The sequence below is a fragment of the Sorex araneus genome, chromosome 5 (assembly GCF_027595985.1).
Source record: "Sorex araneus isolate mSorAra2 chromosome 5, mSorAra2.pri, whole genome shotgun sequence".
Classification (NCBI taxonomy): domain Eukaryota; kingdom Metazoa; phylum Chordata; class Mammalia; order Eulipotyphla; family Soricidae; genus Sorex; species Sorex araneus.
In genome coordinates, this window is record NC_073306.1 from 72,546,407 (window position 1) to 72,570,697 (window position 24,291).

Consider the following 24,291-nt stretch of genomic DNA (forward strand, 5'->3'; position numbering starts at 1 on the left):
CAGGCAAATCAGAACAACAACGATATATCATTTCACACCACAGAGACTGGCACACATTCAAAAGAACAAAAGCAACCAGTGCTGGCGTGGATGTGGGGAAAAAGGGACGCTCTTTCACTGTTGGTGGGAATGCCGACTGGTCTAGCTTTTCTTTAAAACAATATGAACAGTCCTTCAAAAACTAGAAATTGAGCTTCTGTATGACCCCGCAATACCACTTCTGGGAATATGTCCCAAGGATGCAAAAAAGCACAGTAGAAATGGCATCTGTACTTATATGTTCATTGCAGCACTGTTCACAATAGCCAAAATCTGGAAACAACCCAAGTGCCCTAGAACAGATGACTGGTTAAAGAAACTTTGATACATCTACACAATGGAATACTATGCAGCTGTTAGGAGAGATGAAGTCATGAAATTTGCTTATAAATGGATAGACGTGGAGAGTATCATGCTAAGTGAAATGAGACAGAAAGAGAGGGACAGACATAGGACTACATTCATTTTTGTAGTATATAATAACATCACATAAGGCTGACACCCAAGCACAGTAGATACAAGGGCCAGGGGGATTGCCCCATAGCTGGAAGCTGCTTCATAAGTGGACGGGAGAAGGCAGCTGGAATAGAGAAGAGATCACTAAGGAAATGATATCTGGGGGAATCAGTCAGGATGGGAAATGTGTGCTGAAAGTAGATAATGGACCAAACAGCATGACCTCTCAGTGTCTGTGTAGTGCCATAATGCCCCAAAGTAGAGAAAGAGTAAGGGGAATATTGTCTGCCATGGAGGCAGGGGGAAGGGTGGGAAAGGGGGAGTATATCGGGGATATTGGTGGTGGGGAATATGCACTGGTGGAGGGATGGGTGCTTGATCATTGTGTGATTGTAACCCAAACATGACAGCTTGTAACTATCTCACAATGATTCAGTAAAATTTAAAATATATATATTAATAAAAAGAAAAATATTTGTAAAACCTTACTTTTGTGGCAAAGACCATTTTGCATTAGTTCAAGGAGCCTTGACTTAGAGGATGGAAGATCAAGATGATTTGGGGCAAGTCACTTACTGTTGATATTTGCAAAATAACGAGCCAGTGAGAATCATTTTGTATGCTATAAGGTGATCAATGAATGTACATATTATTACTATTAATATAAGAAGGTGGTTGTTTTATAGTAATCATAGAAGCCTCAAATTTTAAAACCAGGGCAGAATGAACAGTGATTTTATAATCTCAATACAAATGCAGAATAACTTCATAACATATGTTGATTATTCTAGTATTATTATACATTAATTAGGTTATAGCATATGAAATATGTTTTACATTTTTGGGTACATGGTTAGAAGAAATATAATTCTTAAGCTTGATTTTAATTATGAACTCAAAATTTTGAGTTTGTTAAGGATGTAGTTGTTACTTTCTAGCAGTAGATGCCAGTAGAGTTCTTTAATAAAGATTAAATCAAGTACTTCCATAGCAGCAACTTCATGATAATATTACCATATATAGAAGCATTGTTCTGAGGACTAAAGTATCTTTGTATAAGGAATTTTTAGTGTCGGAAATAGTCATATTTAAATAAGGAGGAAAAGATTGCAAATTCATGTTTGCAAGTTACTCCCTTAAGTAAAATTTGCTGGTTTTCCTTTCTTACTATATTAATTTTGTTGTAAAGATTGTGCTTTGTTTAAAATAAGTTAATGTGTACTTCTTAGACATCTGGATGTTCTGTACTAGACTAAAGCAATAATGAATATAATTCTGACTAGCCAGCTCTCTATGTTTGTTTTTGTTTTGGGGACACACCTGGCAGTACTTAGGGGTTAATCCTGGCTCTGTTCTGTGGGATTACTCCTGTTGGTGCTCTAGAGACCAGGTGGAATGCCAGGGATCAAAACAAGGTAGGCAGTGTGCAAGGCAAGCTCTTTGCCTGCTATACAATCTCTCAGGCCTGTATTATGATATTTTTACCCATTTTGCACAGGAACACCAGGAACATAATATTTGGGGTAGGTTAATATATTGAAGATGATTGGAAGGAGTGACTGGAAACAGGAAAAAGAAGACCTTATATTAGAAGTTCACATTTGTACTAATAAAATAAGTGACAATGGAACTCAAGAATTGAATTTTATACCTGAACATAGAGGAGTCTGCAATATTTATAATATATTCTTGTTTCTGAATATGAACATCTCGGTGCTTGCAGATAATTTACAAATATGGAACTGTCTACAAGTAGAGACATTTCAATTATTTAGTGACTTAAACCTTGTAAAAAATGAAGAGACACATTCTTCAGCTCTATTTATTATATGATATAGGCATCACATTTGTGAATTCAAGTAATGCACAACTTAAGAGATTTATAAACAAGAAAATTTAATGTAAACTAAAAGATCAGTGCAAACAGAAGAGAGAACTTTTATTTCCTTAGGAAGTATGTGGGAAACTTCAGTAAAGACTCACCTTTATTATAGAATTTTTCTGAAGAGAACTAATCAAATAGTTTAGAAAATAAGTTCATTTCTGCCCATAGTCATTCAAGATCTACAAGTGTTTGCTAGAATACAGACACTTTATTCAAATGATAAGCAAGTCATTATCTCCATACCAATTCTCATATGCAAAGGTGCATATTCATATTTTGGGTCTCCTAGATATTGTTTCATGTTTGTTGAGATTGATACACAAGACAAAACCAAAGTGATCACAAATGAGCTGGCAAAATTTATTAATATTTCGGGTTTGTGTTGTGTTCTAATATAATTACACTGTTTTACATTATTGATCCTATTCTATTTGTCAAGAAGCTGGAACTTCTTACGAAGATTCTTTTGGTTTTTTTTAATCAAATAGGAGCTATTAGGATGTATTTTTTAAAAGGTTCTCTTGCCCCATCCCTACTTTTCTTACTGTTATTTAAAACTTCCGAAACAAAACTTACAAACTTCTTATCCTTTAAGAAAGTACTCAAGATACTTACTTTTAGGAAAGTACTCAAGTCATTGTTACATGTTATAAGTTATCCTGTATGTTAGTGTGTGTGTGTGTGTGTGTGTGTGTGTGTAAATGGATGATGACATTTCAATTGAAGGAAGTCTTTCTAAGTGAGAGTACTAATTCAGCCAGTTAAATTTTAGTTTTAAAGCAGTTAAGTTTTTCAAATGAATGTATCTTAGTTAACTAGAACTTATAACCTCTTGATTTAAATTTCTTGCTGTGGCTGATTTTATTAAAACTTTTATATGTACTTTTTTTCTGTTTTAGTGTGTTTAAAAACGTAGTGTTTGTAGGCACTTGTCAGCAGCTTACAAGTTTGATAAGTCATATTGACATGCTTATTTTTGTAGTTTCGGTATTTATTAGAATTAAAGTTAATGAGTTAGCAACATTCAGTTCTTATTTTTGAGTTCCAGTTCAGATTTTTTTCTTAGTTATAACATGTCTTACAAGTTTTGCTTCTCAAGTTTTGAAGTATCCATTCCTACTACTTTTCAATGAGAAGTTAACTACTTTTAAAGATTCATAAAATCTGTTTTTAGCTGATTTCCGGGAAAAGACAAAACCCAGCCTTTTAAGTATGCTATGTTTAGAGAGTGGTTTGACCTTCTGCTCTTTGCATAAGGTTGTAATGTATGTTTAACTGGTTTTCCTTTTATAAAAAAATTGTCAGCCTGCTTTCTATATGCAAAGCAGTATTTGTAATGCCGTCTTTACTCCGTGTATTCATAGTACAACATCCTTGAGCCCACAGCCTTTGAGATAGGTACTACAAGTCCTTAAATTTCCCATCTTTAGTTGACGTGAAGAATTTTGCTAAGAAAGGCTCAGTAATGCACTGTTTTATATTAACAGGAAACAGAACAGCAGTAGTGGTTTGAATACTCTGCAAACAGGAAGTTTGACACATGCAGAGCTCTTAGCTTCTGTGTAAGACGTTGTTGAGCTCCCTTCTGGAAATCCTTTTAGTTACTTTAAGTAAAGTGTAAATACACATGAATGGCCGCTTATAGAGAACTGCCCTGTAACCAGTGTACGGGGACGACAGCTCTGCAGAAGTTGGAAGGTTTTGCTAGCCGGTTATTTCATAGACACTCCAAAGGTACTGCACACGATCAGAGAAGTACTCTGGAAAATGACAGTCTTCATTTCTCTGAACACACTGCCTTATGGGACAGATCAAGTAAGTTTTCTGTGATACATTTTAACTAGAAGCTAAAATGCAAATTGAAGTTTTAAAATTAAACATGAAAGGACTATGTTCTGTTTGTCTTTTTGTGATTTGCACAAGAATACCGCAAGATGAAGTTGGAAAAAGTTACACAAAAACTTCATTATAAGTTTAGACAAATTGTGTAGTTTGTTATTTTGTTTTATCTTACAGGACTATTCAAATTAAATAACAGAGGCCAAAAAACATGTACAAAATTCTTACCTCATTTCCAGGGTGTGCTACTGTTTCTGCTTTTATAGAAAGATTTAGTACGTAAACTTTAAAAACAATAATTACTTACTTTTAAAATTTTCCTAGACTTTGAAAATGGCAAAGAGACTCTTGAATTTGCAATCAGATTTCTATTATGTTTTCCATCTTTTTATTTTTACATGTACTTATGAAAACTTAGTTTTATAAGCAGTTTTATGATATAAAAACTTAGTTTAATTATTCTATGTAGATTATAGGCTAATAACATATTCTATACTTTTATAAGTAAATTTTATTTTATGATCGGTTGAAGGGAGTTTTTATGTATACAACACATTCTTTCCAGGCATGTTAAAATATTTGGACTTAACTGCTTTATTAAAATTGATATATGCATACATATATATATGTAAGTAAACAGTACTAGTGCCTCCATTTCCACCATTCACCTTGGATCCTCCCCAAGGTACTTTTGTATTCTGATTAAAGGAACAATAGAATTACCCTTGGAACTCTTGCCCTTTTTAGTGTGTTTATTTGATCATCAAATAGTTCCAGGTTTTGTCTCTGTTTAGAAATTCCATTATGGTTAAGGAAGAAAACTCAGTGTAAGGAAAAAGATAAGAATACATTTATGTAGCCTCATCAAGTTTCTGAAGGGAGAAAGTAAGGAACATTTATTTGTATAATTTTTTCATTTCTTAATGTTTTGACTATAATTAATCCTTTACAGTATTAATGGTAAGAAATCTCTAATTCTTTGAGGTAATAAACCGTTGGATATTGAAATAAATATTAGGATTTATGCAACTGAAGTTTGCTGTTCATTCTGCTTTGCCCTATTTTGGTAAATGACTTTCTAAGGTCTTCTTAAAATCATTTAATGCAATTCAGAGCTCTTTTAATTAAAACATAAGGGATGAAAATAATGATGTATTCCTATTTTATCAGTTCTTTCAAAGAGTAGATTTTGAACAGCTGTATCTCAAATTAATATCATGGGCATTTAATAATTAGCAAATATGTTTGAATTATACCCATCATTTTCAAAATCTAATTTTTTGAAACTTATAATTTAGCAATGGGAAATAATATTGAGTCATAATTTATTTTGGAAAAAACAGATAAACTCATAAGAATTTTCTTTCATTGTAGGGTCACAGAATAAAATAAATAGGATCACTGTACATAAAATTAGATGCAAACCTTGTAGTTCTGAAATAAGAGGCAAGATATGCTTTAAAAACAAATTTAATGTTCACTATTCAAGAATTTTCCCCTATTTTCCTCTCTTTAATTCCTCCCAAATATCAAACATTTTTTCAAATGTATAATGATGAATGTGGTGAGGATGGAACTCTAATTTTGTATCATGGAATTTGGTGATACTGAGGAGAAAACAGGACCACAACAAAAACAGAATTATTTCAAAATTCATGGTTTATTTTTCTGTTGAAAACATAAATTTCTATTCGTTTATAATTTATGGAGTTTTCACTGTAATTTTTTTCCCCTTGTATAGGCCACTTAAAAGCTACTTAAAGTAGTTTGACTTGTGTGACTTGTTTGACAAGGAAAAATGAAATTAATATCCCGTGGTAGCAAACATGGTTAAAATGCATGTTCCAAACACTGTTATTTTTAATATGTTATCTTGACTCAGAAATTGCATGTTATTTTTAAAAAACTAGATTTATGAACTGTTAAGTAGAGATGGCCAATTTAGGCATATTTGGAATGTAGGAAGCTTTAATCCCACTTTGTTTCTTCTCCAGTGACAGTAAATACAGGAAGAAATACAGAAGAAAGGCCACAAAGTGGTTCCTAGGTGCCTTTCATGTGTTTCATCTTTCACTGCTAAATTAAGTAACAGGAATTCCTGTGTGATATTTTAAATACTTAACTGATTTCATGTACATAGAAATACGTGAGGTTCAAAAGAAGAGCATGGAGGAATTTTTTTTCCTGATACAGAATGAATGGGATTATTGACATTCATTGAGTTCTCTTTCTAGTAAATTTGTTATGGTTAGTCTTTAAATCTTGCATTGATCATGAATGGTGTGTTTTTATACACATTTTGAGATTTTATAATTCTTGATCAAAGGATGGCATTTCAAATCTTGAATTTAAAAAAATTAATGACTAATTATAATATTATTAAGGATTCTATAAGCCCATACCAGGAAACACTTTACTATACTTATTTCCCATGTCCTGACTATTTTTCTGGGACATACAAATCCATATTTGTATAGCTTAGGTTTAAATACTATGTTGAACAAGTGAGCAGTTTTGTTTAAGAATTTCTTAAGTACCATCCGATAGACAAAGTGGTTACAGTATCCCACTTAATCTAGTCAGTTTTACTATTCTAAAGCTGTACATCCACTAAACCACTTCATTTAAATGCTATTTTATAATTCACTGAATTTGTTCTTGGTAACTTTTAAGATAGATCACTTTTTACTTTAGATGATGTTTCTTCCTTTTGAGAATCTACTGTATCATAGTTCACTATAAAAAGGTCATAGGAAAAGTAAGATCTCATTCTTACCCTCAAAAGAAAGGATTGGAAGAGTAAGCATATAAGCAGCATGGTCTTTAACATATGATGAAATAGTTGCTTTAAAATACAAAACTGTAAAAAATAAACTCCTAAGAGAACTTAAAAAATATTCCCCAAAATTTAAAACTAACTTTGCTCAGGGAGTTCAACATAAGAAGGTAACAGTAAAGGGTAGATGTCACCAAAATATTGAAGAGGTATTGAAATTTTAAGATCAGAGGAGAAAAGTATTTCTCATTTATTTTTTGTATGTTTGGTTTGGGGACCTCACCTGACAGTGCTCATGACTTACTCCTGACTGCAGTCAGAAGCAGGTGTGGTGTTAGAGGTTAAACTCAGGTTGGCCACGTGCAAATCAAGTACCCTACCTGCTGTCCTATCTTTCTAAGCCCCTTATTCTTTATGCAAAAAATATTTTCCAAACTCTGTGGTGCTTGGGGTCTTGGGGCCACGCCCTTCAATACTTGGCCCAGTATGCAAGCATAATGCTTTGTTGCTAGGGAAGTGGTGAGAGGAAAATATGTGTGTATTGGGAGAGGGGGAGGTTGGAGGCCATCTTGGCACTGCTTGGGGCTTATTCCTGTCTCCTGGTGGTGCTCATGAACCATATGCAGTGTCAGGGATCGAACTGGCATTTACCACATGCAAAGAAAGTGTCCTATCTGTACTATCTCTCCATCTTAGGAAAATATTTTTTACAAGAAAATAGCAGGTATTATATATGAAAATATGAGATTTATAATTGAATTAAAATATATAGTAATGGGCTGGAGAGATAATACAGTGGGTAGGGTTCTTTAAAGTTCTTGCCTTGCATGCAACCATGCAACCATGCATGTTCCTTCCGTCCCTGACATACTAACTATGGTTACCCAGCACTGCCAGGAATAATTCCTGAGTGTGGAGACAGGAGTAATCCCTGATCACTGCTAGGTATGGCCCAAACAATAACAATTTATATATGTGTGTTTGTGTGTATACATACATATATATATATATATATATATACACACTGTATTACTGTATCACTGTCATCCCGTTGTTCATCTCTTTGCTCGAGTGGGTGCCAGTAACGTTTCTATTTATCCGTGTCGTGTGCTAGGATAGCCTGATGGTGTACTGGGGGCTCTTTCAGGGTCAGGGGACTGAGGATCATCGTTGTTACTGTTTTTGGCGTATCAAGTAGGCCACGGGTAGCTTGCCAGGCTCTGACATGTGAGCGGGATACTCTCGGTAGCTTGCTGGGCTCTCCGAGAGGGATGGAGGCTTTTGGGGCAGCCTCTAATTGCCTTTACAGGTGTTCCTAGTCTACTGAATGTAAGCTTTTGGTCGACTGGCATGTTGTAATGATCTGCATACTGACAAACACGCACCTGCCTGCATTTCTGCACAGCACTGGGACATCTGTGGCCTCAGGTTGATCTCCTTGAGGTTGATAGAGTGTGCTTGGAGGTTGTTGAGCAGCTGGCAGAGCAGGACCCTTTCGAGGAGGGTCTGTGCCAGGTCCAACACCTGCGCTGAGTCCCAGGTCACCCAGTGGTTGGCTGACAGCACCCCACAGTGGATGAGCCACTGCTGCTATGGCTCTATGTCTCACGGAGCTGCAACTTGGCCCAGCCGGAGCAGGTGGCAATATTGCGGCTGCCACCGCGGTTTCTCTGTGCCCCGCCGAGGCCATTCTGTCCAAATCTTGCAAAACAGTCTGTGATGTCCAGCAGGACCCACGCGTAGAGTTCCATGCCTCCAGGCTGAGCCGCACGTTGTCTAGGGCGAGATGGTGAGCTGGGTTCAGGAGAGCACAAGGGGTTCGGGTGTCGTTGGCACCATCTTGCCTGCAATCAATATATCTATTGCAGGTGTGATTTTAAAAGCTTCAATTAGAAGTTTGGAGTAAACCACATTGCCAAATAAGTTCCCACACTTATTTGGCCTACCACTTCCATTTCATAAAACAACAACAGCAAAAAAGTCAATCAGCTCTCCCTTGGATGTCTCTTCTTTAGTTAAACAACAACAAACCCAGAACACATCCTAACTGTACTGAGGCTACTGCTGCCCCTTGGCTGCTTCCAGCAATCCCTAGAGGGTGCTCTCACCCTCTTTAGAAAACTGTAGTAGATTGGGGGGTGACAATGAAGTTTTTATAAGTAGAAAATAATATATAATGCAACCTACGTAAAAAGAACCAGAAGCATTTTACATTTGGTGGTTGTTACTTCCATTTTTATTGATGCACTGTTATTTATAATGCTATTTTATGGGTACAGTGTTCCAGTACCACACCTTCCACCAGTTCCCTCCACCACAAGTTCCTTCCCCCAACCCCCCCACTGCTGCTTCCCCCACCCCCTGGGTAAGTTCAGTTTTGTAGACCAGCTCTCAGAATCTAGTCCAAATGAAAGGGACAGATACAGAATGATCAGGACATGAAGAAACATAGTAAGATGGTAACAAATGGCCAAAGAATGAGCATAACACAGATGTAATGTATTTGCTTGTATTACAAGGCAATGTGAGTAACTCTTGTATGTATTTGTTCTAGGTACTTACTTAGAATTAACACTTTGGTGGAGGGCACTCCTGAGTGGTATTCAGAGGACCTGGACCCTCCTAGCAATTCTCAGACCAGTAGGTCAGCAGTTGAGAGTGAGGGAAGGAGTATGTAGAGCTGCTTAGGTGCTGTGGATTACCTGGGTCCCCTGGGGGTGCTCTGCTCAGAAGCTTCTTAGAGGGCACCTGTTGGTACTGACAGGCCTCCATGGCTACTCCCAGAGATGCTTGGGGAACCATGTGGTGCCAAGGATTGGACTGGGTTTGGCAGCATGATAGGCTTAACTTCTCTACTATCCGTCCGTAGACTTTTGATCACTATAAGAATATGACAACCGATAGTCAGGACACTGGATTTCCTTTGAAATAACAGTGCTTGTTAAAGATGTCTCTTCCCCTGTAATTCCTTGTCCTATTTTTACCAATGGTGAGATTTGCTCAGCCTTAAGAGCTGTGCTCAAATAGTATCTCTGACAAAATCACCAAGTCATTCTATTTCTGTCTTTTATCCTTATTAGAATTCCAGATCTCTTCCTGTGTTCTCATATTATGTTATACTCACTTGTATTATGGTTTATTTATAGTTTAAAGTTCCATTACTTTGGTTACATTACATTTGTCCTTAAATTACCTATCTCCCCATATTTGACTTTAAACTCCTAGAAGGCATAACATTTGCGGATTTATTTTTATATTGCAGCATAGTTTTCATTAAATGTTTTTTGTTAGATTAAACATTAAATTTCACTATAGTCCTACTCCAACAAGCTTCCTTTAATTTTTCTGTTATGATCTTTGTAATATATTTTAAAGGCCTGGCGCTGTTAACCAAAAACAGTAAAAATACAAGTGACCCTGTAGATTTCACACCCTAGAAACACTGAGCTTTTCATCATAATCCATGGGTTTTTTAAAAATCATAGTTAATAAGGAAACATCAGCACTTTATATTTAAACTAAGTCATTGAATAGTTATTTAAAATTAGAATTTTTTCCCATGGGCTATTTAGCAATGCTGTAGTACTATGTCAAGTACATAACGTAAGGGAAGCAAGCATTTGCCTGTGTGTTGCAACAATAGCTATACTATGAGGTTAGAGAAGAATGCTGATTAATTAAATCCTTTAGGTATTTTACAACATAAACTGTAGTTCCACTTCAGCAGCATTAGTATCTCCTGAGGGGCTATTAAGAGAAAATGACAAGGGGGCAGTGGTGCAGGAGGGAGGGGAGTGGGGTGCCTGTTGTCGGGAGCACTTGCTCTGTGTTCAGGAGGCTCTTGTCCATCCTCGGCAACCCAAGCCCAAACTAGGTGGGAGCCATTTCCTGCACTAAACCAGTAGTAGCCAGGTGTGGGCACCAAAAACCTAATCTTGGGCCCTTCCTAAGACCACTAAATCAGAATCATATTTTAACAATACTATGCTGCTGAATTCACATTGAAGTTTGCGAAGCATTATTTTTTCTGATTATCAAGTAATAGATTTTCACTGGGGGAAATTTGAAAACCATAGGAAAGAACTGTAGCAGCACTGTAGCACTGTCATCCCGTTGTTCATCAGTTTAATTGAGCAGGCACCAGTAACGTCTCTATTCTTCCCAGCCCTGAGATTTTAGCAGCCTCTCCTTACTCGTCTTTCCCAACAATTGGAAGCTCTTTCAGGGTCAGGGGAATGAGACCTATTGTTACTGTTTTTGGCATATCAAATATGCCACGGGTAGCTTACCAGGCTCTGCCTGTGCGGGCGGGATACTCTCGGTTGCTTGCCGGGCTCTCTGATATATTACTCTCTATGATTTGCTGCCTACTGTCTGAATTCCATCAAATATGGAATGGTTATTATGGAAAATGGGTGGTGGACTGTGGTGGCGGTTGGGTAGCAGAGGTCAGCTGCCGGGGCTGGGTTCCTTGGGGCGAGGAAGGTTCTCACCCGCCCTCCTCTGGGCACCCCGAGTGAAAACAGCCTGGTGCGGAGTCCAGTGTCATGGCTATGGGGGCCTCATTTTATACTCCCATCTGGGAGGAGTAGCCATTCCTCCTAGAAAAGAACAAAGAAGTAAAAATCACATATAATCTGAGTGAAAGAGAGCCGCAACGAACACCTCTGTGTATAAAGTCTACTTTGTGCATTGACATACTTTTCTGTCAGCCCCCAACATGGATCCAGTACAGAGTGCTTCATAACATTTTCACTCATTGTAAAAGGAAAAAAAAACTGTTCTGAGACTGGAGAGAGATGATACAGCGGGTAGGGCATTTGCCTTGCACACTAGTTTCAATCCCCAGCACCCCAGTTCCCTAGGCACCTCTAGGAGTGATTCCAGGAGTAACCCCTGAGAATCTCTGGGTATGATCCCAAAACAACAGCAAAAAATGTTCGAATATAGCTTTTAATACTATTGTTTATATTCAGTCTTAGGGACATACCACAATTTATTTAAGAAGTCGCTGGATATCTAAATTGTTTAAAAAGTTTTGTTGTTATATATTTTAAAACTGTAATAAACACCCTTGTATTTAAGTCAATGTGCATATCACTATTTTCTTATTTGGTAGGACAAATTTAAGAAATAATTTTGACCATTTGTGATTTTATATTAAATCATTGCATCCATGATATACATATATATGTACATATATACATATATTGAGCATGTGTGTGCGTGTATGTGTGTTCTTTTGGAGTTAATTTTTTTCAGTATTTAGAGAAAATGTGTTTAAATCCTCTGATAGTTCCAACTGAATTTGTCATTTATTAATGTTTATCAAAATTTCCTTCTTTGTAAAACTTGACAAGTTTTAGTAACAAATGACAGAGACATTTTTTTAGTTCCACTAAATTGTTCACAAAATTGTTACACTAAATAGAAAATTGTCCGAAAGCATTTTTTGGTAATCAATATATCTAGCTGAGTTTGAAATTCAGTCATATTATGAAGTACATCCATAATCCTGCATGTAGTATAGCGGGGACACCTACCACTTATCTCCTATGTCCCCTGGGTAGAATATTATTTATATTATCATAGGAAGCATTTTTTAATCTGTCAGGCATCATACTAAACACACTGCATTTTTCATTTTATATAATTCCTAACAAATCTCAATAAGATAGGTACTATTATCTCTTCTATCTTACATATAAAGAAATGTAAGCATTGGGGTAAAGTATTTTCCTCCAGGTAATGCATCAACTAGATGAAATTTAAACTAGTCCGTCATGCTACAAATTCCAGGCTCTTAGTCATTACTATGTGAAATCTTTCTTTGTGTATATAAGAATAGGTCTCTTGTTCTGTCAAAAAAAAAAAAACTTATGTCTTAAACTTCTTGTTATATGCAAAAACAAAGTACATATAAGTAGGGATGCAGAAGACAAGGTGGCTGGCCAGCCAAAAAAATTTTGGAAATGATATGACAACCAAAGTTATGGGTCATAATTTTGAGGCACAATGCTGTAATTCTAAATTTATAAGTCCCCAAATATCTAAAGTATTAAATTCCCCCAAATCACAATCTTAAAAGATCAAAATCTTGAGTATTCCATTCTGAAAAAGATTTATTTATTTTGGTTCGGAGGCCACACCTATATGTGCTGAAGCTTACTCCTGGCTCTGTGCTCAGAGATCACTCCTGGCAAGACTTAGGAGAACATACAAGATGCCAGCATTAAACCTACGTCAGTTGCATACAAAGCAAGCACTTTTTTTCTGTACTCTCTCTTTGGCCTTGAACAAAACATTAAAGATAGTTTTTACGTAGGTGTCAAGCTTAGATTACAGACTTAAGTGTCCATGCTTGCATTGTAGGAAGGTTGGCAGTGCTCAGGGATGACCAATATTCAGATGGTGGTGGTGCGTGGGTCCATGCAGTGCTAGAAACGGAACTCAGGGCCACACATATGCTGTGCCTCTTGAGCTACCTCCTGGTCTGAAAAAAAAAATTTAAAGAATTATTTATATGTTTTGCTTTTCCCAGCAGTGCATAGGGTATTTGGGGTTACCATGTAGCATACATATGGTGCTACTATGACCTGCATTGTTGGGTCTAGCAGGGCTGTGTTTAGCCATGCTTGGAATGATCAGTGACAGATCAGATTCAAAGCCTCTGGCTAATGTAGCTTGCACTCCTGCCCCTGGAGCTATCTCCCTGCCCCTACCCTCCTTTTACATTTTTAAAGAGGTATTTATTTTAGAACCACATAAAATAAAACCACAGTACTTCATAGGTTTCTTGATCAATATTTCAATCAGGAGAAATTTTATCTTTTACAAATATAGATATGCAAAGAGGACATCTCCATTTATTGAGGGCAGGGCATTTTAACATGTTTACATATATGCAGCAAGCTTTCATCCAAAGTGAGTGTTGTGTTAATATATCTTTACTATCAAATTTGAAATTTTAAAAAAGTAGGAAATGAATTAGCACTATGCAGTTTATACCCCCAGTTTTAGAAATCAGAGAAAGATAAGACACAGAGCGTAGTGAATTGCAAAACATTGCTGACAATTTTAAATAGTGGGGGAAACTCCAAAAGTCAAACAAATAAGCAAACCAAAATCTAAAAAGAAAATTTAACATGAAAAAGTATGCTATAGGGATGGATTATAGGCAGCTGAACTGAGGAACTCCCTAAGAGCTACCAATTTCCATGATCATGAACTATGTTTCAGAGGTTTTATTGCAAAAAAATGTTGTTTTTAAATTTTATTTGAGTTTATGCTTTTCCTAGGAGAGTAAATTCATATTACCTATGTGGAACTTCATTTTTTTAATTCTTCTATGGTTCAATTTACAGGAACATGAACATTCAGATTTTCTTTGCTAGGTTTCTGTGTTTGGAAAAACAAATCCATTTTTTATGATGTTTGGCGGAAGAATCGAACCCGGGTTGGCCATGTGCAAGGCAAATGCCTTACTCACTGTGCTGTTGCTCCAGCCCTCCCGGCAAGCTTCCGAGAGTATCTTGCCCATATGGCAGAACCTGGCAAGCTCCCCATGGCGTATTCGATATGCCAAAAACAGTAACAGCAAGTCTCACAATGGAGATGGTACTGGTGCCCACTCAAGCAAATCAATGAACAACGGGATGACAGTGATACAGTGTTATAGTGATGATGTTTGGCAGAAATCACTGGTGATAGTACAGGAACACCTTAGTGTAAGTGTCTTACTGCCGCTGTACACAAAGTTATTTCAAACTGTACAATAACTTTGGGCTGGAGCGATAGCACAGCTGTAGGGTGGTTGCCTTTCACGTGGCTGACCAGTGTTCGATTCCTCCGCCCCTCTCAGAGAGCCCGGCAAGATACCGAGAGTATCACACCCGCTCGGCAGAGCCTGGCAAGCTACCCGTGACGTATTGGATATGCCAAAAACAGTAACAATAAGTCTCTCAATGAGAGACGTTACTGGTGCCCGCTCGAACAAATCGATGAGCAACCGGATGACAGTGACAGTGACAGTAACCTTACTGGCTTCTTGAAGCCAGTTTGACTTTAATTAATAAAAAAGTTTTGGGAATTTTATCAGCTGGTAAGAGTGCTAATGCAGACAAATGAAACTTTGAGGGGCTTCCCCAGTGTTGCTAGAGACAGCCAGGGTTCCACCCCATAGTGCTTGGGAGGGCACATGGTGATCAAACTTGGGGTCCTTTGTGTGCTATACATGCCCTTTGAGCTATCTCCCCAGCAAACAATGCATTCTTAAACTGAAGTTTTCTCGTCATTTCTGTTTGTTATGGCCCTCTGACATCTGAATTTTCTGAGGAATATATTGGGCTAAATAGAATTTTTAAAAAGCTATTAGTAACTTGAGTTTTCATTTCAAAGCCTTGACCACACTTATTTCTGACTCTATTGTTATAGATTGAGGAGTCCATTGAAATTTTTTTTTCTGCAAAGTGCACTATCTTCAGTAAGCATATAAAAGTTGCTTCACTTTTTCTGTAAAACCTAAATGAGCAGATGAGATCTAGAGCTTTCAAATCTAAAAGTCATGCATTGTAAATAGTGAATAAAAACAGTGGGGACAGTTTCCAAAGTGCTGTACAGTATCCAAATGGAAACATGTGTTTGTTAGTCTCTGCATTAGTGTGGTGTATATCAGAAGTCTGTTTGCAAACACTGTAAGACTACCAGGAAGTCACTGGTTCCAAAGGTCACTAAAGCTTATCAATATACACATACACATATACTTACATATACACACACAAATACTACGTTGAAGGCAAGAATGATACTGTAAATAAAGAGGCAAAACCCAACCAATAATTTGAGAACACATTAAAAATTTCATCAGCTTTTTTATTTTCAGCTTTCAGGGTTTCAGTAATTAGTCAGGATTGTGGGCATTTGAATTGTTCCTTTCAGGATGCTGATGGGTATCACATCAGAAAAAATCTAATAAACCAAAACTGAGGAATGATGCCTTCTTTGAAGGCAAGAAAATTACTTAAAAGCCTTAAAAGAATGGCCACTTTTATCTCCCAGGCTTAGTTATATGACAAATATGGTATTTTTGGAAACCAATTTAATACCCTTATTTTGCATATCAATATAAGAACAATTTTCAATTAAGTCTGGTAATTCATACTCTTGAATCATTAGAAAAATGGGTTCCAATGTCCTCTTAGTACTGTAGGGGGAAAAAAAAATACGTAGCACTGAATAGCTATCCTCTTTAATCAGGATTCTTCCCATTTCTTCTGATCTAGCCTTCATTACTTCTAGTGTTTTATCCACTTTACTTCTGTGGGCAGACACTGAGTTTGACTTATACATCTTCTTTTATTTTATTTTATTTTTTATTGAATCACCATGTGGAAAGTTAGAAAGCTTTCAGGTTTAAGTCTCAGTTATACAATGCTCGAACACCCATCCCTTCACCAGTGCACATATTCCACCACCAAGAATCACAGTATACCTCCCCTTCATCCCGCCTGTGTAACTGATAAATTTCACTTTACTTTGATTACATTCAATATTTCAACAAAAAACTCACTATTATTGTTTGGAGTTTCTCTAACCTATACATCTTCTAATGTTGAGTCTACACCTAAAACAAATCCAGATTCTCCTTTCCTCATTGATAAAGATTCCATAGTTTGCCTTCCTAATTCACAGACCATGGATATTATCATTAAAATTCATGTAAAAAATTCTGGGAATTCTGAGTCTTGGGAAGGATGAGAGCTAGGTTTAAATCAAGCCCATTTTTCTCAACTATATACAAAGCCCCAAAATTGAAGTAAAAGTTACATACCATAAAGCTCACTCATTATAAGTGTACAATGTGTTGATTATTCATAAATTTATGTAATTGTGTACCCATCATTACTACTCAGGGTTGAACATATCCAGTGCTTCCAGAAGTTCTGTTGTATCCATTTGCAATCAGTCTCCCTTTCACCATAGCCTCAGACAAATTGATTTGCTTACTGTCCCTGTAGATTACCTTTTGTGGACATCTTTGTTAAATGCAATTATATAATATGTGGCAAATTTTTTATTGCATTTTTCACTTAGAATAAGGTTTTTGAGATTCACCTATATTCTAGAACTCACCAGAAGCTACAATATACACACACACAAACACTACGTTTCCTTCTAATTGCTGAATTATGGGATCTTGTTTAACCCATTTTCTATTCAGATAATTCATGAGATTAGAATTATTTCTGGTTTGGTTATTTGGATTTATATAATGCTGCTGTAAATATTTGCATTCAAGTCTAAGTAGATAGGTCTTCTGCTTTTTCTTGGGTAGATACTAGTAGAATTACTGGATCATGTGGTAAGTTTATGTTTATTCTTAAAGAAAACTCCTAGATTATTTTCTTAAGTGATTTTGCTGTTTCATAATCCCACCAGCTATGTAAAAGGGTTTTGATTTCTTTGTATCTTTCCTAGTATTTGACATTATCTATATTTATTGCAGCTCTTCTGGTATATGTAAATTATATGTAATTGTGGTTTCAGTTTGTTTTTCTCTATAATTTACTGTATTGAACATTTTTTCCTGTTTGCTTATAATTCTTTTGTGACTTCAAAACTGAGTTTTTCCTTATCATAAAGTCTTAATGTTCTTGAAAAATGATCTATATCTTATGTAAAAAAATACATAAGAACACATATTTTTGAACACGTACTCTTTGCCAAATACAAAATTAGCTATTTTTTCCCTCCCAGTATGTGACTTGTCTTATTTTCTTAAATGCTGCCCTTGTTGAAGAGCAAACATTTGTAATTATTAGTAAAATTTATTTTCTCATCTGTTCCCTTTGTGGATTGTTCTTTTAGTATCAGATCTTGAATCATTGCCTAACATAAGGGGTAAGTTTCCTCTTTTATTTCTGGTGCAATGACCAGAAGACACCTACACTTCTTTGTGTTGTTTGCATGCATAACTGCGGTACTGCCAGTGGTGCTCACACATTGTACTTGCTGACAGTCATACTCGTTTAGTTGTGGTGCTCAGGAACACTCTGGTTGTGGTGCTCCCTGGAGTTACACTCCTGGTATGGGACTCTGTCTTTAGCTTTGGATACTGTCACAGTGCCGATACTCTCAAAGAGCAGAGCCTGGGAGACTGCACTCACGGCCTGTGGGGGGCACCCGGAGCCATACACTTGCTGGTAAGCCAGATGCTCGCTTGTAAGGCAGAGTCACTTTTAGACATTGAGCTGACTTCTGAGCCCAGACATATGAATATTCATATCAAAGTAAGTTTTATCATAAGACAGTTCTAGTATTTTTACCTAAGAATCCTTTCCCGAGTTTTGGTATGTGATGTGAAGTATAAAGTAAACATACCATTTCAAAAAATTTATGTGGATTATTTTATGTGGATATTATATTTACTGCACCATTTGTTGAAGTCTTTCCTTTTTCCATTAAGTTGAATCAATACCTTTATCAAAGTCAGAGATCTATACATATACATGTATATTTATATGTATACATATTATATTTATACATATCTTTATGTCAGTTGCACATTATCTTGATCATTCTTCATCATTGTAACTTTAAAGCAAATTTTGACATTAAGTCGTGTAAGCCATCCGATGCTTTTCTTTCCCAGAATTGTTTTAATTATCCTAAGTCCTCTGCACTTATATACATTATTCAGCATTAGCTAATTAGTTTCTAAAGAAAAACCTGGGAGTAACTCTTAGATATTTTATTTTATCATAAAATATAAGATCGGGATTCAAAAATTGATGGCATTTAAATGTACAAGGGACAAACAATCCAAACTGAAATTAAAAAGTAGCCCACTCACAGTAATTCTAGTAGAAATAAAATTCTTAGCAGTGAACAGGTTTTCTCCCCCCAAGCTAAAATCATACAGAAATTAAAGAATACCTAAATAGATGGAGAAAGTTCATGTTCATGGATTGTAAAATTCAGTATGATTAAGATATCATTTCTTTGGCTGAAGAGATATTACAGTGGGTAAACTATTGTCTTTCAAGGAGCAAGCCTGGGTTCAATCCCCACATCTGGCCTCCCAGACCCCGCTTGGAGTGATCCCTGAGCACTGCAGGGTATGACCCCAAACCAAGACAAAGAAACAAATGAACGATGTCAATTCTCCACAAATATAGATTCATTACAGTGTACAAATACAGTTTTCTTTGTTTTATGGATTTAACAGATTCACTAGTTTTAAAATATATTTTATTTAATTTTTAAATTACAGTTTAGATAACTGGTTACAATAGTGTTCAAGTCTACAGTACTGTTATACACCAATGGTACTGCATCCCATCACCTCCAAAGTACCCTTGGGCCTCCACCTTTATCCCTATGTCACCTCTGTCATTCTGTATGCTTTCAATATCTCTTATCTTGCATTATATTGGTCAGAGCCTCTAGTAAACATTGCAGAAAATTCCACTTTCAGCATTTTGTATGAGGTAAGCTCTAAATTCTCTCTCTCTCTTTTTCTCTCTCTCTTCCCTCTTTCCTCCCCACCTCTCATCAGTTGTAAGCAGTTCTTTTCTACCCCTAACTTTTGGAGAGGATTATTCTTACATGTTGGATTTGGTGGAATGCTGCTTCTGCATATTTTAAAATAATAATTTAGTGGGGTTTTTTATTATATTAATGATAGATTGCATTAATTGGTTTTTAGCATTAAGCTAAACACCTCTTTCTGGGCTGCTTTTTGTATACTGCTGGATTAGAGTTGCTTTGATATTTCCATGAAGATTTTTGAATTGTGATGGATACGGTGTGTTGTCTTCTTCCAGTCTTTGTCTAACTTTGGTATCAGGGCCTCAAGGAATAAATTGGGAAGTGTTACATCCTCCTCTGTATTCTAAAAACATTTGTGTAGGACGGTTTGATATTTTGAATATTTCATAGAGTTTCCCAGTGAAGCCATCTGGACATGAGTTCTGTTGTTTTTAGTGTGTGTATGTGTGGAAGAAATTTTTTAATTACTAATTATCTAATCTTTCTATCTTAATTCTAGATTTTTGTTTTTAGATTTGTTTTTATTTTCAGATTTTCTCTTCTTGTTTTTGTCTGAGTCTAAATTTTGTCTTTCTGTTATCTTTTATAAATACATTAGTTTAAAAATAATATTGCCTTATAATTTTCTGGTACCAGTGGTGATGCCATATTATTCTTAAGCTTCTAATTGATATCCTTTTTGTTTTACATTGTATTGTTTTAACTTTTGATCGGTTTAGCAATAGAGTTATTTCTCACTCTTTTCCCCTTTGTTTTTTTCTATTTTTTGTTACCTTGAATTTTGCTGAAATCTTTTTGGTTTGAACTTAATTTGTTCTTCTTTCTTTAGATTCCTTAAGAGGATGTTTAAATTCTTAAAGCCCTTTCTTTTTTGCTATTGTAGGTGTGTAAAGCTATGAATTTCCTTTTAAGCCTTGCTTTATCTACATTCCAGAAACATGAATTTCTTGTGATAACCCCCCCCAATCCAGTGAAAAAGTTTTTCTAATTTCCCTTAAAATTATTTTGTGATTTAAATTAAAATATTTGGGAATTCCCTGTATTTCTCACTGTTGTTGGTACGAATTTACTTCTACAGTAATCATAGACTATTAGAATATTTAATTGAAATTAAATTTTAGTTTAATCAATTGAAATTGTTACATTGCTTGACTTATAATTGATATGAAGACTTTTCAGATATGCTAAAAATAATATGAATCCCATTGATACTAGGTGTTGTGCTTTATAAAAGTTATTTTGCTGATATTCACTTTTTCTATATTCTTTTCTGATTTTCTTCCTAAATGTTATTTTCAACAAATTATTAAAAGAGAAAATCTCCAACTACGGTTCTTTCGTTACCTGCCTTTTCTTTCAATACTATCAGTTTTAATATTTTGAGGACTCTAGCTCAGTGCATATATATTTCTAACCCTTAAATCTCCCCAGTATGGGTTCTTATTTGTTATAAACTGTCCTTTTATACATACAGTAATTTTTTTGTCTTAAAGTCTGTTTTGTCTGCTGTTATTAAAGCTGAAGTGTGGCTCATACGGATATTGTTGGAATTTGCTCTTTTTATTCCATCTAATATATTCTGCACTTTGATCTGTGCATCCTGTTAGTATTAATATAGTTATTGGCATGTTAGTTTTACATCGTTGGTATTTGCTTTCCATATGTCTTATTGTTATATGGTTTTTCTTCCATCTTTTTTGATAAATGTCAGAGGATTCCATTTAATCCACTGCTGATTTTTTTACTTATTAAAAGTATTTTTTTAAACAGTTACTTTAGAGGTTATAACATACACTATACCTGATCACCTTCTACTTTAGACTTTAAATATTGTAAAATGGCTGGGGGGAGGCTACACCCGGCGATGCACAGGGGTTACTCCTGGCTCTGCACTCAGGAATTACCCCTGGCGGTGCTCAGGGGACCATATGGGATGCTGGGAATCGAACCTGGGTCAGCCGCATGCGAGGCAAACGCCCTACCCGCTGTGCTACCACTCCAGCCCCTAAAATAGCTATTTTGATTCAAACTGGGTTCATTTCTTCTTCAATTTTGTTGTTTTCACAATATTACAATTTTTTTTTCTTTAGGTCACACCCTGCGATGCTCAGGGATTACTTCTGGCTTTGCACTCAGGAATTATCCCTGGTGGTGCTCAGGGGACCGTATGGGATGCTGGGAATCGAACCCGGGTCGGCCGTGTGCAAGGCTAACACCCTACCCACTGTGCTATTGCTCCAGCCCCTATAGTTTTTTAAATAAATCCAACAGTGCAGTGTTACCACGTCATGTACTTTTAAGTCTTTTAAAGAAAACAAAAGAATAAAAAATGTAAAAATTAAAAAATAAAAATAAAAGGGCTGGAGCGATAGCGCAACAGGTAGGGCATTCGCCTTGCACGCTGCCGACCGAAGTTCGATTCCTCCGCCCTCTCGGAGAGCCCAGCAAGCTACCGAGAGTATCTTGCCCACACGGCAGAGCATGGCAAGCTACCCATGGCGTATTTGCTATGCCAAAAACAATAACAAGTCTCACAATGGAAATGTTACTGGTGCCCGCTTGAGCAAATCAATGAGCAATGGGATGACAGTGACAGTGACAGAAAAATAAAAAAATAAATAAATAAAAAATATGTGTTTGGGGCTGGAGCGATAGCACTGCGGGTAGGGCTTTTGCCTTGCACACGGCAGACCCGGGTTCAATTGCTCATCCCTCTCGGAGAGCCGGCAAGCTACCGAGAGTATCCCACCCTCACAGCAGAGCCTGGCAAACTACTCGTGGCGTAGTCGATATGCCAAAAACAGTAACAACAAGTCTCACAATGGAGATGTTACTGGTGCCCGCTCGAGCAAATCGATGAACAACAGGAGGACAGTGCTACAGTGCTACAGTGTTTTGGAGTCAGAGTGATAGTACAGTGGTTAAGGCACTTGCCTTGCATGTGGCCAGTTCAGGCTTGATCCTCAGCACTTCATATGATTTCCTAAACTCAGTAGTGGTTATCCCTGGAATAACGCCAGGAATAAGCCCAGAGCACCATGGGGTGTAGCCCACCCCGTGTGTGTGTGTGTGTGTGTGTGTGTGTGTGTGTGTGTGTGTATACATGTATATGCATGTGTGTTTATAGACTCTGATTTCTGTATCTGCTGTTTTTAGTATTCATTTTTATGCCTATTAATTTCCTTTAAAACTGAAGGACTTAGTATTTTTGCTTTCAACAAAAATCTGGGAATGTTTTTATTTCATTTGTTTCTGAAGGGTGGTTGTTGAATGGATAGAGAATGTTGTGAACAAGTTTGCTTGAGTTTTTCTTCAGCAGTTAGCATTTATCGTCCTGCTGCCTTCCGGCCTCTCTTATTCTTGTTTAAAAAGCCATTAATTATACTTATTTTCTCTATTCATCTTTTTTTTTCTTACTGTTTTCAAGTTATTCTTTTGACTTTGTCTTTCAATAAACTGTAGATGATGAATCTTGGTATGGATTTTTTTTTATTATTATTATTCAACCTGGAATTAGTTGAACTTCTAGGACCTAAATGTGATTTTTTTTTTATGAGACATTACTGGTGCCTGCTCGAGCAAATTGATGAGCAACCAGATAACAGTGACAGTGATTAAATCGTTACTTTTCAACCTTTATTTTTTCAAATATTTTTCTTTTCTCTTTAACTATCCCCTCTCCTAAGATTTCCATTGCATAATATTGGTATCCTTGCTGTCCCACAAGTATCTCAGGATCTGCTCATTTTTTCTCCCTGCTAATTTTTTACTCACTCTGCTAATTTCTTACTCACTCTGGATAACTTCTACTTAACAGTCTTCAAGTTCACCTCACTCTTTTCCCTTCAGATCTGCTGTTGATTCTATGTGAATTTTAAGCTTTGGTTATTGCACTTCCCAAGTCTATACATTTTCATTTTTAGAAGTCTTCCTTTCTTCACTAAATATTTTTTTTGTTGTATCATTGCCATCATATTTTCCTTTAAATTCTCTAAATATGTTTCCTTTAGTAACTTTGTATATTGAAAATAGCGTTTTGAAGTCTTTTGTTTGATAAGTGTTATATCAGGATCCATTTAGAGACGTCTGCTGACTGCCCTTTTTCTTTTTTATAGATTTTTATAATATTTGTCCAAAAATTTTTGGTTTTGTATCAACTCTGGACTCTAACAATTTTTTCTTCCTCAAGATTGCTTTGTGCTTTTGTTTTAGTAACTTCCTTGGTTTTAATCTGTGTAACTTCTATCTAATATAGTGTCTTACTGCTGATTTTTCTGTAAGGATTGCTATGAGTCATCTTACTCAGGGATTGATGAGGGATTGTTCTCAAACATTCTGAACCAAATTATGGTGATGAATCAGTATGTGGATTTGGGAGCACATTTGATCTTCAGGCAATTTCTTGGTCCTGGGTCTCCTTGCATGGAAATAGCTTCCTAGTCAACTAGAGATATTTGCAAAGGGTGTGTAAGTTTCTTTTATCTCTCATTTTCATTTCCTCTGTCAAATTTCTTGCTAGATCACCAATCTATTTTTCACCCTTATCAAAGCTCTAATTTCAGATAGCAAAGCTAGATACTTTCCCTTTTCATTTCCTGCATTTGACTTCCTTTCCGTTGACAGCATCACTTATGTGGTTTGTTTTGCTTTGTTTAGCGCCTTGTCTCCAAATAAGTCAGCACTCTAACAGAAAAGTTGTTTCGTGGTACGATTAGCACCACCCTGGTTAGAAGTGCTATTCTGATTG

General features: G+C 36.3%; 1 protein-coding gene across 2 annotated transcripts in view; it reads left to right on the forward strand.

Annotated features, from left to right (window-relative positions):
- The window catches only part of PRKACB (protein kinase cAMP-activated catalytic subunit beta), a 130,515-nt gene that overhangs the window by 42,329 nt on the left and 63,895 nt on the right, over positions 1–24,291 (forward strand). The window contains exon 1 of one of the 2 annotated variants that reach the window (XM_004603323.2): positions 4,012–4,195. The exons of the other annotated variant lie outside the window; for it this stretch is intronic. Within the exon in view, the coding sequence (XP_004603380.1) occupies positions 4,012–4,195 (184 nt within the window). Of the gene's footprint in view, positions 1–4,011; positions 4,196–24,291 lie in introns of those variants that run through there. 2 annotated transcript variants of the gene reach the window in all.